The following is a 17,360-nucleotide window of genomic DNA, read 5'->3' as shown; positions in this document are numbered from 1 at the left end:
CGAGATCTTTTAATAATTTTGATTAAAACTTTGTTTTATTTTATAATAAGAAAATATATTTTACATTAATTAGAATTAGATATAAAAGGGAAAAGATTCAATCCTTCAGGCCGACTTCTCTCTTCCGCACTTTTGCACTTTCTCTCTGCTAGGGTTTATTTTCTCCATGAGCAACTAAACCTCCATTGTTAAGGTTAGGAGCTCTGTTTATTTCTATGGATTGAAATTATTGCTTTTCTATTTTAATTAATGTATTGATTTAGTTTCAAGGATTACTTTCATACTTAATTTTATGAATTTGGGTGGAACGGAAGTATGACCTTTATTCTAAATACGTTCTTGTGACCCTTGGAAGAGGTCTCTCACCTGAACACAGCTTGAAAGTAAATTCCTCCTAAATTGGTAATTACATGAACTAATTGGGATACGTGACATATAATCCTGTTAACTTTGGGTTATTAGGCTTTTTGTGGCTAATAAACTAGAATTGGACTTAAACCTTTGATTGACATTAAGTGACCAAGGAATTGGCGGTTAACTAGGTTAGAGGAGACTAAATTACTAAGGAATTATGGTTTAGTCACATATAGTTTGCCATGAATTGAATCTTGCATGATTAATATAGTTGGTAAGAAATAGAAATTCGGAAGATAAAAGACTCTGAAATCTTAAATGTTTTCTCCCATATTCTTCACATCAATTTATTGTTTGCCTTTAATTCTCTAAATTTACTGTTTAATGCTATTGAACTCTCAACACCATTTTCTACTTGTCTAACTAAGTAAATCACTTAACCATTGTTGCTTGATCCATCAATCCTCGTGGGATTGACCCTCACTCACTTGAGGTATTACTTGGTACGACCTGGTGCACTTGCCGGTTAGTTTGTGGGTTATAAATCGGGCACCAAGTTTTTGGCGCCGTTGTCGGGAATCGACTGTGATTGACAATTTCCAGTTATTTGATTTCTTAGATTAGACGTTTTTGCTTTAATTTGGTTTAATTTTATTTCTTGTTTTTTTTTTGAAAATTTGCTAAAAAAAAGTTTCCCTTAATTTAGGCGTTCTTAATTTTAGTTTTTATTTGTTCTTGTTCTCTAATTTTTTTCAAAAATTTAGTGTTATTTTATTTAAAATTTTTCTCGTAATTTCTGAATTTAAGTTTGGTATCCCCTTAGTTATTTTTTCCTAGTTATATATTTTGTATTTATTTATTTTTGAACTTTTGTGTTCTATTTTGCTTATTAGTTGTCTGAATTTTCTGTTTAATTTATTTAGCTATTTTATTTTATTTATTTTACACAAGTTACCTCACTGAGAATTTTTTGCACTCTGATGTAGAGATTCTCACTTTTCTCTTGTTTTCTATTTGTGTGTGTAGGAACAGGGAAAATTCACTATGGATCCGAATGGGAATATATAACCTAGAAGGACCTTGGGCTCTTATACTACACCTACTCCTGATTTCTATGAAAAGAGTATTAGTGTGCCTCCCATTGGAGTAAACAATTTTGAGCTCAACCCACAATTGATCATTCTAGTGCAATAAACTTGCCAATTTCATGGACTTCCGCAGAAAGATTCTAATTTATTCATATCCAACTTCTTACAAATATGTGACACTGTGAAGACAAATAGAGTGAACCCCGAGATTTATAAGTTAATGCTCTTCCCATTTGCTGTGAGGGATAGAGCAAATGAGTGGCTTGATATTCAACCCAAGGAAAGCTTGAATACCTAGGATAAAGTAGTCAACAAGTTCTTGAACAAGTTCTTCCCCCCTCAGAGACTGACTAAGCTGAGGATAGTTGTTCAGACTTTTAGGCGGGAAGAAAATGAGTCCCTCTATGATGCTTGGGAGAGGTACAAGCTGATGCTCAAAAGATGTCCTCCTGACATGTTTTGAGTGGATCAAGGTAGACATTTTCTATGATGAACTTTTTGATATGGCCAAAATATCTATGGATAATTCTGCAGGTGGCTCTCTACATATGAAGAAGACTCCTAAAGGGGCCAATGATCTGATTGAGATGGTTACTAACAACCAATACCTGGACATTTCTGGAAGGAATCATGTGAAAAAAAGAGTCATGGAGATGGATACCTTGAATGCTATTCTTGCTCATAACAAAGTCATCTCTCAACAAATTAGTATGATTACTCAGCATTTGAGTGGGATGCAAGTTTCAACTGTTAGTGCTCAGAATACCTCTCAAGAGGCTCCATATGACATGAATGGTGGCTTTACTCAAGGTGAGAATTATGAATATGCTCAATTTTCTCCTGAACAGGTCAACTTTATGAGGAATATTCCTAGAAATCCCAACAATAATCCATATGCCAAGACCTTTAATCAGGGGTGGAGAAATCACCCAAACTTTGGGTGGAGAGATCAACCTCAGAAATAGAAGAATTTCAATAATTCTCAGGGCGGTTTTAATCAGAACAACTTCAATAGCCACCAGTTCCAACCCGCTCAGCTTCAACAAGCAACTTCTCAGCCTCAAAAGACCACTGACTTGGAATTGCTATTTGCAAGTTTTATGCAGGAAACCAGAGCTTTACTCAGAAACTTGGAGATGCGAGTAGGCCAGTTGAGCAAGCAAATACCCGAGAGACCTCCTAATATCCTTCCTAGTGATACAGTGGTGAATCCAAGAGAAGAATGCAAGGCTATTCACTTGGTAAGTGGACCAGTGGCAGGTTCAGAAGCAAAGATTAGTGAGGAGCCGGTTGAAAAAGAAGCTCTAGAGGAGAAAAAGGAGGATGTTGAACATGCCCCACCTAGGCATGCAGACAATCCTTTTTCAGTCACTCTTGACACACATCCGACATTACCTAAGGCTCTTGAGTACAAGCCTAACATGCTATATCCTTAGAGACTTCAAAAGGAGACCAAGGACAAGTAGTTTTCAAAGTTCTTGAAAGTTTTCAGAAAGTTACAAATTAATATTCCTTTTGCTGAAGTTTTGGAGCACATGCCTCTCTATGTTAAATTCATGAAGGAGTTGTTGTCAAAAAATAAGCCTTTAAAGGAAGATGAGACAGTTGTCCTGACTAAGGAATGTAGTGCCATAATTTAGAATGACCTGCCAAGGAAGATGCCAGATCCAGGGAGCTTTCAAATTTCATGTACCATTGGGAGCACTACCTTTGAGAAAGCTCTATGTGATCTGGGTGCAAGCATAAATTTAATGCTCTTGTCTGTGATGAAGAAGCTACAAATCAAAGAGGAACAACCAACAAGGAGAGCATTACAAATGACAGATAAATCTTTGAAGCATGCACATAGAATAGTGGAGAATATCTTGGTCAAGGTGGGTAAGTTCTTCCTCCCAGCAGATTTTGTGATTCTTGATATGGGGGAGGATGAAAATACCTCTATAATCCTAGGAAGATCATTTCTAGCCACTGGGAGAGCTCTAAATGATGTGAAAGAATGTGAATTAGTTCTTAGAGTGCATAATGAGCAATTGGTCTTTTATGTCTTCAAAAATATGCATTCATTAGGTGAAGAGGAGGGGTGCATGCAGACTGAGCTTATTGATCCAAACCTTCAAAAACTCTCTGATGATGCACAACAGGATCTACAGCCGAAACCTCCTTTGGTGATAATCAACAGAATTCCTCCTGACATCAAACCTAAGTTTGGTGTTGGAAATGCATCATCCAACAAGGAGGAGATTTCCAAGAAGAGAGTACCCAGAGGATGGAGAAACAAAAAGATCTCCACTGAAGATTTTTTTTCCCAGGAATGAAGGTGGTGTTGACTAGTAATCCAATGTTGACTTATACAGTAAACACAATCCTCTCTCTTGAGCATATTGAGCTACTTCATAGGGATACAGGGAGAAGATACACAGTAAGAGGGGAGGAGTTGAAGCACTATGGTCAACCTCCACCTTAGCAACAATCAACCGTCAAGCCAGTGACATTAAAGAAGCACTTGTTGGGAGGCAACCCAACCATTGGTAACCTTTTATTCTGTCCTTAATTTCATTTTGTTTTCATTCTGTTTATTCTAATTGAATAAGCTCTTGCCTCACTTAATGGCTTTCTCCAACTAATCGTGATTATTCATAATTTCATCACCACTATTTTTCTTTGTTGCTTGAGAACAAGCAACCACTTTAAGTTTGGTGTTGGAGGCTATGCTCTACATAGCCTAAAAGATGATGAAGAGAGAGATGGCCACCAGGATAATCGAGGTGGTTGAGTTCCTTTCATTCTATTTCCCCTTCCGCTCTTATTTTGTTATCTCCTATTTTCTTTTGCTTTGAGTGCTTGCATGATTTTTAGCATTTTCAATTCCTAGGTTTAGTTTAATTCTGTTGTTTGTTTTAAAATTAAAAGAAAAAGTTGTGTCTCATGTACCGCTCACTGAGTTTGAAAAATCAAAAGAAAAAGAAAAAAAAGTGATGTATTGCATGAAAAATTGAGTTATATTTAAGAGTAGTCTTATTTACTTAAATGTGATGGTATTACCTGTGATTCTGAATGCATGATATGAACAGTGCATATTTGAATTTGAATCAAAGGATGTTGGTGCATGAGGAATAGAAATTTAGAGAACTATTATGATTCTCTGAATTAAACAAAATTTTAATCCTTGAAGCAAAAGAAACAGCAAAAAGAAAATAAAGAAAAGCACAGTACAAGGCTCTGAGCATCAATGACTAGGAAGGTCAAGTATGATTAAAAGCTCAAAGAGTTGTTTTCCTGGCCATATACTTGTGGTGTAAATGTGTCAAGTAACCCTTGAGACAGAGCACTAAGAGTCGAGATCACGTGCAACTAACAGAGTATGCCAAAGACTTTGAGCACCACTGTCTGGGAGTAATTAAAAGAAAAATCAGAACTTAAAGAGAGTTCTATTGTTAAGTACTTGTGGTGTTTTTGTGTCAAGTAAAACTTGAGACAAAGCATTTAAAGTCACGAAAAGGCTCAAGGTGCAAAACACCAAAGAAAAGAAAATAAAAAGAAATTGTTGTGTTCAAGGATTAATCCAAGGTAAAAAGCAATGTTCTAAAAACCGGACCATACTGGCCGGTTCAACCGGGTTAATTGAAAACCGGTTACCTAGCCGGTCTGGTCCACCTACAAAATCGCTCTGCAAAAAATCGGCGAAAAAACTGGCTGAACCGGTGGTTAACTGGCAAACCGAATGAACAGGCCCGGTTTCAGCAGGTACCGATTCTCCCCCAGGTAACAAAACAGCGTCGTTTGGCTTTAAAAAAAAAAAGAAAACGAAGGCTGAAGAACGCGTATTGCAGCCACTTTACCCTAAATCCCTAATCAGCTAATCTCTTCGAAGAACACCTCCACTCCCAACCTTAAGCTCTTCGAGGCTCGAGCTTCTGCCTACGAAGGACAACCGCCGCCGTGAATCGAAACAGACCCCGGAGCAGGTGCCACTGTCGCGGGTTGTCGCCTCAACATCGCGGGTCGTCACCTCAGCGTCGTGGGTCATTCTGTTCCCTACTTCAAGGCTCGAGCTTCTGGCCCTCTGTTCTCTACTTCTCTTGCAGTTCGTTCTGGGCTTCTGGCTCTTCTGCTGTTCTTTCTATTTTCATTTTTTGTTCTGGGCTTCTTCTCTTCTGTTCTTCTTTTTTTAATTTTTTTAATTTTTTTATTATATAATTAATCAAATATTGAATAAATTTGATTTATGTTGAATTTGAGAATAAATTTGATGTATGTTGAATTTGAGAATTCTGCTCTACTCCGTTCTTCAATTTTTTTATCTTTTCAATTCTACTATGTTCAATTTTTTTATTTTTTCAATTCTGCTATGTTGAATGCCATATAAATTGTATGAAGTATGAACTATGAATTGATATATTGGTCTGAATTCTGGATTGCTGGCATTCTGAATTTAGATGGAACAATCATAAAATGATGAGCAACAACAACATAATACTGTACAAGAATCTCAGACAGGTTCCTCTCGAGGAAAATCTGACCCGGCTTCGGAATATTTCACTGTGAAATATAATAAAAATCATAAGGCACAATATACATGTATCTTTTGTTTGAATACTTATAATGGAGGGGAGATATATAGGATGAAATATCATCTTGCGAAAATTTCTGGACAAATTAAAGTATGTAACAAAGTCACCGAAGAAGTTGAACTTCAATTCAAAAGGATTCTGATGGAAAACAAAAAAAAAATAAGATGGAAAAAAGAAATTTTGAGGAGGATTCTTATGGTGGGAAAGCACCTGCACAAGAGGCTGAATCGCCTAACCCTGTACAATCTGCTGTTCCTACAACAACAGGAGACAAAGGAAAGAGAAGAGCTGTAGTAGCTACACAAATTAGAAGTTACTTTAAAGAAAGGACTACTCCAGGATCTCAACCGACTTTGAAAAGTGTTTTGGCTAGTAAAAAAATTATGCACAAGGCTAAGTTGGGACTTGCCAAATGGATTGTTGATGCACGTATTCCTTTCAATGCAATTCAATCACCTTACTTTCAACCTGCATTAGATGGTGTTGCTGCAATTGGACCTGGTTTCAAGGGACCGTCATATGACAAAATGAGAGTTTATTTGCTGGCTGATCTTAAGAGAGGGTGTCAGTTGCTGGTTGAAAAGTATAGGAGCTCATGGAAAAGAATCAGTTGTACGCTGATGGCAGATGGGTAGACTGATCAAAGGCAACGCACTTTAATTAATTTTCTAGTTTATTGTCCTGCTGGTATGTCATTTGTTAAGACTGTTGATGCTTCTGATGTGATAAAAACTGCCAATGCATTATTTAATTTGTTTGCTGATGTTTGAGTGGGTTGGGCCTAGTAACATTGTGCATGTGGTCACTGATAATGCTGCTAATTATGTATCTGCTGGAAAACTTATTCATGAAAAATACCCGAATATAATTTGGTCTCCTTGTGCTGCCCATTGTATCAATCTTATTTTGAAAGATATTGCAAGTATTCCTCACATAACTGACCTTGCTTCCCGTGCTTCAAAAGTGACTGTGTTTGTTTACAATCATATGATCTTATTGTCTTGGCTTAGAAAAAGAAAAGGTTGAACATAAATTGTTCGACCAGAAGTCACACGTTTTGCCACTGTTTTCATTACTTTGAAAAGTATATATGATCACAAGGAAGATTTACAGTCATTGATGGTGGACAAATATTTCACTTCTCATAAGTTAGCCAAAAGTGCTAATGGAAAGATTGTTAGTTCAATTGTCTTGGATAGTAAGTTTTGGCAAGACTATATTACCACTGTGAAAATTGTTGGTCCTCTGATTAAGCTGTTGAGGCTTGTTGATGCTGATGAAAAACCCTCTTTGGGAATTGTGTATGAAGGCATGAAAAGAGCAAAAAATGCTATCAAGACAATGTTTAGAAATCAAAAAGCTGCTTATACGCCATACACGAGTATCTTGAAAATGAGGTGGGATAAGCATTTGAAGCATGATCTCCATGCAGCAGCATACTATTTAAATCCAGGCATTTTCTATAGTGAGGGTTTTGTTGAGAAGGCAAATGTTTTGAGATCTTTACTTGATTTGCTTGATGTTGAAACACTTTATGATGACTCAGTTGCTGCAATGCAAAAGATACAGCTGTATCGAGATTGTAAAGAAAGTTTTGGGAGGGAAAGTGCTAAGAGAGCGGCATCAAGACTCGAACCTGGTAAGTTATTTGACTTATTTCATATCCAAGTTCAGTTTAGTTTCAAAGTTTAATATGTTGGGTGATAAACATTAAAAAGTATTTGATTTTTATATCTACGTAGGTGAATGGTGGATGCTACACGGTGGGAGTGCTTCTAATTTGCAAAAAATGGCAGTCCGTCTTCTTCATCAAACCTCTTCTTCATCTGGATGTGAGAGGAACTGGAGCCTTTTTGAACAAATCCATTCAAAGAGGAGGAATCGGTTAGAGCATCAAAGGCTAAGTGACATTGTTTATGTCACCTATAACCTACGCCTTCAATCTAGGTTGCATCGAAAGAAGAGGAATTATAATCCAATTGACATTCAAAGCATTGACACAGTAGATTTTTGGGTAATGGAAGATGAGGATGATCTTGAATTTACTAATGGAAATGTTGAAGGCATTGAAAGTTTAATATACACTGATAATGCTATGCCTTCGTATCCTAATGGTGAGTGACATAACAAACTTTGTTTCCTTCCATAAAGATACATGTCATTAATATTGATTTCTTATTGAGTTTTCTTTTTATTTTATTAGATGGTGGAGACATGGAAGTTGAAGTGGATATGCCTGATGTTGTAATTGAATCCTCAAATACTTCTTTTGGTGGTATTTCTGAAGATACTGGCTTTGGATTACCTGTTTATGATGGAGACATCGGAACACTTAATGATGATTATGACTTCTGATGAGTAGTGTCTTTGTTTAGTTGAAGTATTGTTTGTTGAATATTGTTTCTTTTGGTTGCAAAACATTGGGTTTGTCATTTATGTGTTAAATTGTATGAATTTTGCTGTCATTTTGAATTTTGCTATAGTTGTTGTAATGGCTTAAGTTTTTATTTTGCTGTCAATCTGAATTTTGAATTTTGCTATAGTTGTCATTCTGAGATTATATATTATGTATTGAATTTTTTATAATTTTATTTTATATTTAATTAAATCGGTTCAATTACGGTTCAACTCCGGTTGAATCATTAAACCATTGAACTAGTCACTTGACTGGTTCGATGACCGATCCGGTTCTTGCAACCTTGGTAAAAAGGCTAGAGAATTTATAATATTATTCGAATTCTAATTCTGAATGACATTAACATTCCTAAGATTCAAAGGATAGTGAAAATGTCGAAACTATTCAAGGTTTCAGTGTTGTTAACCCCACTTTAAGGCAGACAGGAGCTTAATTGAGTACTCAACTCTCATGCAAATTCACATCTTAAGTGGATATTAGTTTTGGTTGCTTGAGGACAAGCAACAATTCAAGTTTGGTGTTATGATGCGTGAGCATCTTTCCTACCTTTTTCTAGTGAATTTGCATTCGAATTTGTTAAGTTTAATCAAGATTTAAGTATTTTTGAGATACTATAAACGCTACTTTGAGTTGTGTGCAATTTGGTTTATTTCAGGTAGCATTCGGACGGATTTGACAGAGTTCGTGTAGAATAAAAGGAAGAAAGTGGATGATGCTGTCAACCCTGACTTCCTCATACTCCAACGGGAATAACTTGAACTACAGAGATCCAATTGATGCGGTTTTAGCGGCATTGGAAAGCTAACTTTTAGAGCTTTCCAACGATATATAATAGTATACACTTCTTTGTCTGGAATCACGGCCTTGGTGGCGCCAAACTTGGGATTTCCCAAGTTTGGCGCCATGATTATTGCAAACTCTCCAAATGCACTGACTTGGTGGCGCCAAATTTGGGATTCTCCAAGTTTGGCGCCAAGAGCAAGGAAAGCCACAATAATTACATGGGTGGAGTGGCACCAAACTTGGTTTAGCTCAAGTTTGGCGCCAGGTTCAGCAAAATTGGTGGTCCCCACGCCTATGCACAAGCCAGCATGAGATCTTCTAGTAATTTTGATTAGGGTAAAGTATACTTTTTGTCCCTAAAGTTTGGCCAAAGTTTTAAAAATATCCCTAAATTTTATTTTGTTTCAATTTTGTCCCAAAAGTTTTCGATTTGCATCAAATAATGCATGAAAATTATGCTTGAAAATTATGTTTGATTTACTTGTATTGAGGGTTGTTCTTATGAAATTGTTGTTGAATTAGTTTTAAATTTTTTGAAAAATTAGCCGTCAGAGACATATTTGATGTAAATCGAAAACTTTTAGGACAAAATTAAAACAAAATAAAACTTAAGGGTATTTTTGAAACTTTTGTCAAACTTTAGGGACAAAAAAATATACTTTACACTTTTGATTAAAACTTTATTTTATTTTATAATAAGAAAAGATATTATTTAGTCTTATAAAATATATTTTACATTAATTAGGATTAGATATAAAAGGGAAAAGATTCAGTCCTTCGGGCCGACTTCTCTCTTCTGCACTTTTGCACTTTCTCTCTGCTAGGGTTTATTTTCTCCATGAGCAATTAAACCTCCATTGTTAAGGTTAGGAGCTCTGTTTATTTCTATGGATTGAAATTATTGCTTTTCTATTTTAATTAATGTATTGATTTAGTTTCAAGGATTACTTTCATACTTAATTTTATGAATTTGGGTAGAATGAAAGTATGACCCTTATTCTAGATACGTTCTTGTGACCCTTGGAAGAGGTCTCTCACCTGAACACAGCTTGAAAGTAAATTCTTCCTAAATTGCTAATTACATGAACTAATTGGGATACGTGACGTATAATCCTTTAGCTTTGGGTAATTAGGATTTTGTAGCTAATAAACTAGAATTGGACTTAAACCTCTAATTGACATTAAGTGACCAAGGAATTGGCGGTTAACTAGGTTAGAGGAGACTAAATTACTAAGGAATTTTGGTTTAGTCACATATAGTTTGCCATGAATTGAATCTTGCATGATTAAAATAGTTGGCAAGAAATAGAAATCCGAAAGATAAATAACTCTGAAACCTTAACTGTTTTCTTCCATATTCTTCACATCAATTTATTGTTTGCCTTTAATTCTCTAAATTTACTGTTTAATGCTATTGAACTCTCAACACCATTTTCTTCTTGTCTGACTAAGTAAATCACTTAACCATTGTTGCTTGATCCATCAATCCTTGTGGGATCGACCCTCACTCACCTGAAGTATTACTTAGTATGATCCGGTGCACTTGTCGGTTAGTTTGTGGGTTATAAATCGCGCACCATTCACGACTCTTATCAAATAAGTTGGATGTGTTATTTTACTATGTATGCCGATGGTTCTTCTAATTCTAAAGTGGATATTTATTTGGGTATACCATTGGTATTTTACTTGATTTGCTTGATTTTGCATGCACATACTCCGTAGGATGTTCATTTTACTATATATGCGGATGGTTCTTTTCACTATGACGTGAATATTTATTTGGGTCATAACATTTGGGTTAACGAAGTAAAGTGGCATGGATGGAAGTGGCAAAAACACGACACAGCAGTGTGGAAGCAAGGGCTGAGGTGTAGGGGGGCGGGACGCAGGGAAGAAGAAAGTGCAGTGGTGGCGTCGGTTGCAGGGAGCACATAGGCGGCGCGATGCATGGGAGAAGAAGGTGCAACGATGGTGCGACACGTTGCTTCTTCAGACGGTGACAACGGCAGTGAGATGTGTTGGTGACGGCGCCACAGGGAACGGGGAGTGAAGCGGCTACGATAAAAAGAGAGAAAGACGAAAGATGAGAGGCTAGGGTTGTGGTGGATAAATAGGGTATACTATATTTTTTTGTTTTAGTGGGCCTGAAGTGTAGCCCAGTATTCACGTTGTTCGTACCTTCTGTTGTCTGCCCAGCAGAACTCATAAGTTATTTTAAAAGGTAAAGACTTTTTTAAACCAAACCTAAATTATCAATTTACTTTTTGAAAGGTTATTGTTGAGTTAGAAAAATAAATAACATATTGATGATGACAAACATGATTGATTTGGGTTAATAACCTAAGTGGATTTTGATGATGTGATTCAAGTGTGCAGTCCTAAATTGCTTATGTTGCAGCACAAGCCTTAGAAACCAAATGAATTGAAGTAGCTGAATGAAAAATGATTCATTAACTAATCCCACTAGTTTCCAAGCAAAAGAAAAGGAACCATAAGCTAAGTCCCAGCATGTGTTCACTTTGGGTAAACATCAGAGAGAGAGCGCTTCACTTTCGAGTTCAAACACCAAAGAAGAAGGAAAGAGAAAGCAGATCAAGGAAGCTAATGTCAAATCAAATTAATCAAAAGCATGCTAAGCAAGTTCAGAGGTTAAAGGTAATTTGTTTCTATTTGCATGCAAGTTAATTACTTCACATCTTCTCCGACTCTCTGCACCGCCATTTTGGAAAAAAATGAAGAAAGTGGTGGCTGAACATCTCTATTGTGAATTAATGATTGAAAGTATTTATTGGAGCCAAAGCTAAAATCTAATGGTTTGAATTTTGCTAAGCTTGTTGAAAAAGTTGAATGGTGCTACTGCTGTGTCTGTTACGATTCTAAGTCCTGATTCAAATTCTTAATTTTTGGGGTTGATAAAAGAAAGAGAAAGGAGAATTTCAGTTAGCCCAATGATCAAGAAATTGACTTTGAAGAAATCCTAGCTGTGACTCAAGTAACATACAAAAAGAAAAATGATTCTCATTTAAAGATAAGGAGAGAGAACCAAAATCTGAGTTTCATAGAGAGCTTCCCTGTGAGAGTTCAATGTTTTGAACAGTATTTCTAGATCAAAGAAACATTCCTCCAAGATGGAGACCTTCATAAAAGAGAACTGAATCCGGTTCAACTTATAGCGTAAAGGCTGTGAATCATCATCTCTTTCATGTTTTACTGTTTGTATTTCTGTTTCAATGTATATCTTTCTTTGTATTCTTTCTGATATAAAAGGCAAGAAAGAGAGGCATCGAGAAAAAGTCATTGAGTGAAAAGGCAAAGAGAAACACTTGAGAGAAAAGTCAAGAGTGATATCGAATTTTTTTTGGTTGTATTTTCTGTTTTGTGTCATATACTTGAGAGGTATCCCTTGCTAAGTTGGATAAGTATTTAGTGTATTGAGTCTAGGTAGTTATATAGCCAAGTCAAGTTTATGTTGAAACTTGTGTGTCCACATAAGATTATGTTGAATCCTAGGAAATTGGTATATGTAATACTTGGAGTGATAGTGAAAATTTCACTAACGTTGTAGTGGAAATTAGATGTAGATTGCATTGCATTAGGCATCTGAACCAGGATACATGACTGTGTTATCTTCTTCCTCTCTACTCTAATTCTATTTTCTACGATTCATGAGACAAAATGAAATTATCTTTTGTATAATCATTTACATAGACCAAACAGAAACCAAGTCAACTGTTTTGGTTTGAGATAATTACTTTTCTTTAATAATATGAACATGTTAATGAATTGACGATGATGATTATGAACTAGGGCATGCCCTTGATTAAATTCTCAATCTCATAGGTAAATTTGATATAATTCTATGAATGTGAGAGAAGGAAAAGCAAAGAACATATGCTTATATCAAAATTGTGTAGCAGGAACAATCAATTCTTTTATAGAATAGGGAAATCAAAGTTCTAGCCATATGTATATTCTTTCATTCTCATATAGAGCAAGTATGCTCAACTCTCCTTTACCAAATAGAAAGTTAAGAGGATTCTTATTCCTAAGGCTAAGAAGTTACACCAATCTAATATTTATATGGAGGGAAAGCATCTACAATAAACTTCATCCTTCGTATATTTTAGAATAATACTCCAATTTTTTGTAATTATTTTTATTTTTTACAAATAATTTTTAACAAAAAAAATTGGTAATTGGTTACTAATTCTTAGAATATTAAAAGTAAAAATGTATTATTACTAACTCTTAAAGTAATAAAATAATATGGAATAACAGACTTAAATATGATTGATCTGTGATGAATAATTACTGAATACTTATAAGTTATTACTATATTCAATTATTGTGTAAAATTAATATTTAATAACACCTTATTGTATACACCAAATTCTTTTGCTACTTGAAGTTCCTTCATTATGGTACCTTTTTTTCCCCCTTAATTATGGTACCTTTTATCTTCACCACACTCGCACTTGAAAACCACAAGTTACACAACACAAGCCCACAACTTAGAAATAGTAGGACCCCATTCTTAAAGAAAGGCTTTATGTGTTGGTGAATTAGGTAAAAATGTAAAATTACTTTTTTGAGTTTAATATGTCAACTTGTCGAATACATTTTGAATATGATGCTCATTTGATATCGTTCAATATGCTGGTTTTCGTATTTAACTGTGTTTTAATAAAAATGAAAAAATTATATATATTTAAACACACAAAAATATTATCACGTAATGTATTTTTAAAATAAATTTAGATATATATTATTATTTATTAAATAAAAAATTATTATAAATATTTTATATAAAAAATAATTTATATTTGTGTGTCTTATAAAAATTAAAAAATTGTGTAAAAATAATATTTTTAGAAAAAGTCTAGGGAGTCAACAACTTTGTTAAATTCTGGCCAGCATGTAACTAGCAAAGAAAAGTGAGTCATTAGATAAAATCTTACACCAATTTCATACCATTAAAATCATCATTAATAGCTACAAATCACAAAAGTTGCTGCCCCTAGCATTCCTCATATTTTTAAAGATCTAATTCAGTTCAGCCACTCACATAGTCACATACTCACATACTCACATGCACATAACCCCACCAATTTTTCCAAAATCCAGAGACCAAAACCCTTTGTGTGTAGCTGTATGACTATATATATTATTCAAAACACTCCAAATATCTTTCTTCCCTCTTCCTCCATTATCTTTCTTTCTCTCTTCCTCTGTCTGAACCTTTTGGCTCTCTCTATACCCTTTTTCTTCCTTCTTTCCTCTCCATCTCCCTCTTCCTTTTAAGATTCTCAAATGGCACTTCAATCTCCAGCATCTCTTCTTCTTCATTTCCTTGTCCTCTTCATCACAACACTTTCCCTTCACTCTAATCTATCTTTCTCAGCTTTGCTACTAAGTTTAAGGCATCACCATCAGCACTTAAAGAGTGAGAGACCAATGATTCATGCAAACCAAAGCAACTGTGCATTGTTTGTTGGAAACTGGGTTCATGATGACTCATACCCTCTTTACCAATCTTCAAGCTGCCCCATGATTGATCCTCAGTTCAACTGCCAATTGTATGGTAGACCTGATTCTGATTACCTCAAATACAGATGGAGACCCCTCAATTGTGATCTTCCAAGGTAACATACAATATTAGTGTTCTAAAGATACCATTTTTATGTTACTAATTTATATATCTTCACAGCAAAACTAGGAGCTTAGTGTTTTGAAGATGCCCATTTTGTTCTGTTATATCTTTTTATGTTTTCACTGCAAAACCATAAAATTAATGTTTTAAAGTTATTATTTTTATGTTATATCTTCATATATTTTCACTGTAAAACCAGAAGACTATTATTCTAAAGATACTCATTTTGTTATTTATTTTTATTTTTGTGTATATTTTTCACTGCAAAACCAGTAGTCTAGTGTTTGAAAGATACCATTTTTATAATATTTTTTTGTGTATTTTTCTTGCAAAACCAGAAGACTAGTGCCTTAAAGTTGCCATTTTTAATTCTGAATTCTCAGTTTTTTTCTCAATGCATGTTTGTGTATTTAAGAAAAGAATGTGCTATCCCTCTCTGAATGGTTTTGTAGCATGTTGTTGTTGTTGGTAGGTTCAATGGAGGTGAATTTCTGATGCAAATGAGAGGGAAAACAGTGTTGTTTGTGGGTGATTCACTTGGGCATAACCAGTGGGAATCATTGATCTGTATGCTATACACTGCAGTTCCTCAGTCTCAGTCTCAAACCCAGATGGTTAAGGGAGAGCCTCTCTCAACCTTCAGATTCTTGGTCAGTCTCATGAAACTTCTTAACATTATTTCCAATGTTGTCCCTCGAGATTTGAAAATGGCAAATTCGTCCCCACTGTTTGTAAAAGAGTGATATGTTAGTCCTTTCTTGAAAAACTATGAAAAATGATATCATTTTTTCTGTACACGTCTTTTATACACTTTTTTATGGTATAAAAGACAAATATTTTATCTTTTCTCACTTCTTATCGGTCATTTTTAATACCAAAAGTGGAAGATATACAAGAGAGTTGTACACAAAAGTGGTGTATAGGCATTTTTCAAAAACTATTATGTCCGCATTTTTATTTGGAATGGTGAGGAATTAACTTGTGTGTTGAGATATTGTCATTTTCAAATTGTAAGGGACTATTTTGTCATATTGGAGTTTTCGTTGTGATAAAACTGTAGGATTATTCGTTTGATCCATGTAGCCGATTCCACTAGTAAGGCAAGACCCTTGTTGTTTTTGATGATGTTTAGTTACGTATTTCATTGAGTAATGTTATTCGAATCGACCAGTGTGTAGAAGACAACAAACAAAATATAAGAATAAAAAATAAGAGTTTGGTTATGGTAGTGGGATCTACACCAAAATCTTAGCTGGAATGAGTGTTGATACACAGTACAATGTTTGGATGTTCAACAAATATATTTCCTAGTCTTTTTGGCAAAAGAAGATTTCAATTTTGGTTCACAAGGGAAAAAGAGAGTCAGCAAGTTGAATTTTCTTTTCCAGCTGCAGAAACAGTTGATGTTCTTTGTTAAGTTCCATTGGATTTGAGAGGGGGATGGGGTTCAATAGGACAAGGAATCTGTTGGGAAAAGTTGTCAATGAAAGTGTGAATGGGACCCAAAAAGTACTGTTAAGCATGATAATTTGGGCTAGTTGAAGCAAACTGGAACTGATTCATCTTCATTATGCCTTTTGGCCTTTTGGGAATAAGAAATTAATTCAATGTTGTTTTAGCACTAAGCTAAATTATAGGGTAAATACTTAAATTGGTCTCCGAAAAAATTTTATATCGAACATTTTAGCTTCCAAAAAATTTTTATTTCTCTAGAAGTTTTTGAAAATTACTCTCATAAGAAAAATCGTTCCCTTCTTTATTTTCAATCAAATTTTTAATATGTGTGGTGGACGTCCTTAACAAATTTTATTATAAGACAATTAAATTAAAAAAATATCACTCTTACTCCCCTTCAAAACTACCAATCTATTAGATGGAATTAATTTTTGACGATTTCTAGAGAATAAAAATTTTGTTGGGGACGAAAGTATCTGATTTGAAATTCCTTAAGGACCAATTTGGATGTTTATTCTAAATTATATTATGACTTTTTGTAGAATAATAAACCGTTACTATTTAAAATTTGAGAAAGTATGAGGAGCCAATGGAATATTTGTACAATGTGTACAATTGGGGATTAAGGAGTATTAAAGATATAACCATTAGTGTTATCTTTTGCCATCAGTGGTATCATGACATGGTATTAGAGTTACAGATCTGAAAGGTCAAGAGTTCGATCCTTGGTGAACTCCAAAATCAGTTTATTATCCCTAGTACTCGGACTCTTAAAATTTTCCATTGTGTTTTTACTCTTAGACGGGTTACCATGTTCATACTTTTGTCAGCATCATAAAAGCACGTCTATAGAATTGTTTTGGCATTAAAAGTTGCATTTTACAGCTGCAAAAAGAGAGGGTGGTCCTAAATGAGTTTTGATATGGTATGTGCAGGACTATGGTGTAACCATTTCGTTTTATAAATCTCCATTTTTGGTTGAGGTTGATGTGGTGCAAGGGAAGAGGATTCTCAGAGTTGAGGAGGTCGATGGCAATGGCGAT

At 34.9% G+C, this 17,360-nt stretch overlaps 2 protein-coding genes across 2 annotated transcripts in view; both read left to right on the top strand.

The window, feature by feature from the left end:
* LOC107644712 lies at positions 7,133-8,368 on the top strand. The gene is made up of 3 exons (XM_016348642.1): positions 7,133-7,652; positions 7,756-8,127; positions 8,217-8,368. Exons 1-3 carry the CDS (start codon positions 7,133-7,135, stop codon positions 8,366-8,368), a joined length of 1,044 nt encoding a protein of 347 aa, XP_016204128.1.
* LOC107605424 (protein PMR5) overlaps positions 14,328-17,360 on the top strand; it is a gene marked incomplete in the record, with an annotated part of 6,267 nt that continues 3,234 nt past the window's right edge. Inside the window, 3 exon segments of the mRNA XM_016307337.2 lie at positions 14,328-14,854; positions 15,335-15,512; positions 17,253-17,360. Coding sequence (XP_016162823.1) covers positions 14,523-14,854; positions 15,335-15,512; positions 17,253-17,360 — 618 coding nt within the window.

Source organism: Arachis ipaensis, chromosome B01 (genome assembly GCF_000816755.2).
Source record: "Arachis ipaensis cultivar K30076 chromosome B01, Araip1.1, whole genome shotgun sequence".
In the NCBI taxonomy this organism is placed as follows: Eukaryota; Viridiplantae; Streptophyta; class Magnoliopsida; order Fabales; family Fabaceae; genus Arachis; species Arachis ipaensis.
This window is presented reverse-complemented; position numbering and strand designations above follow the sequence as displayed.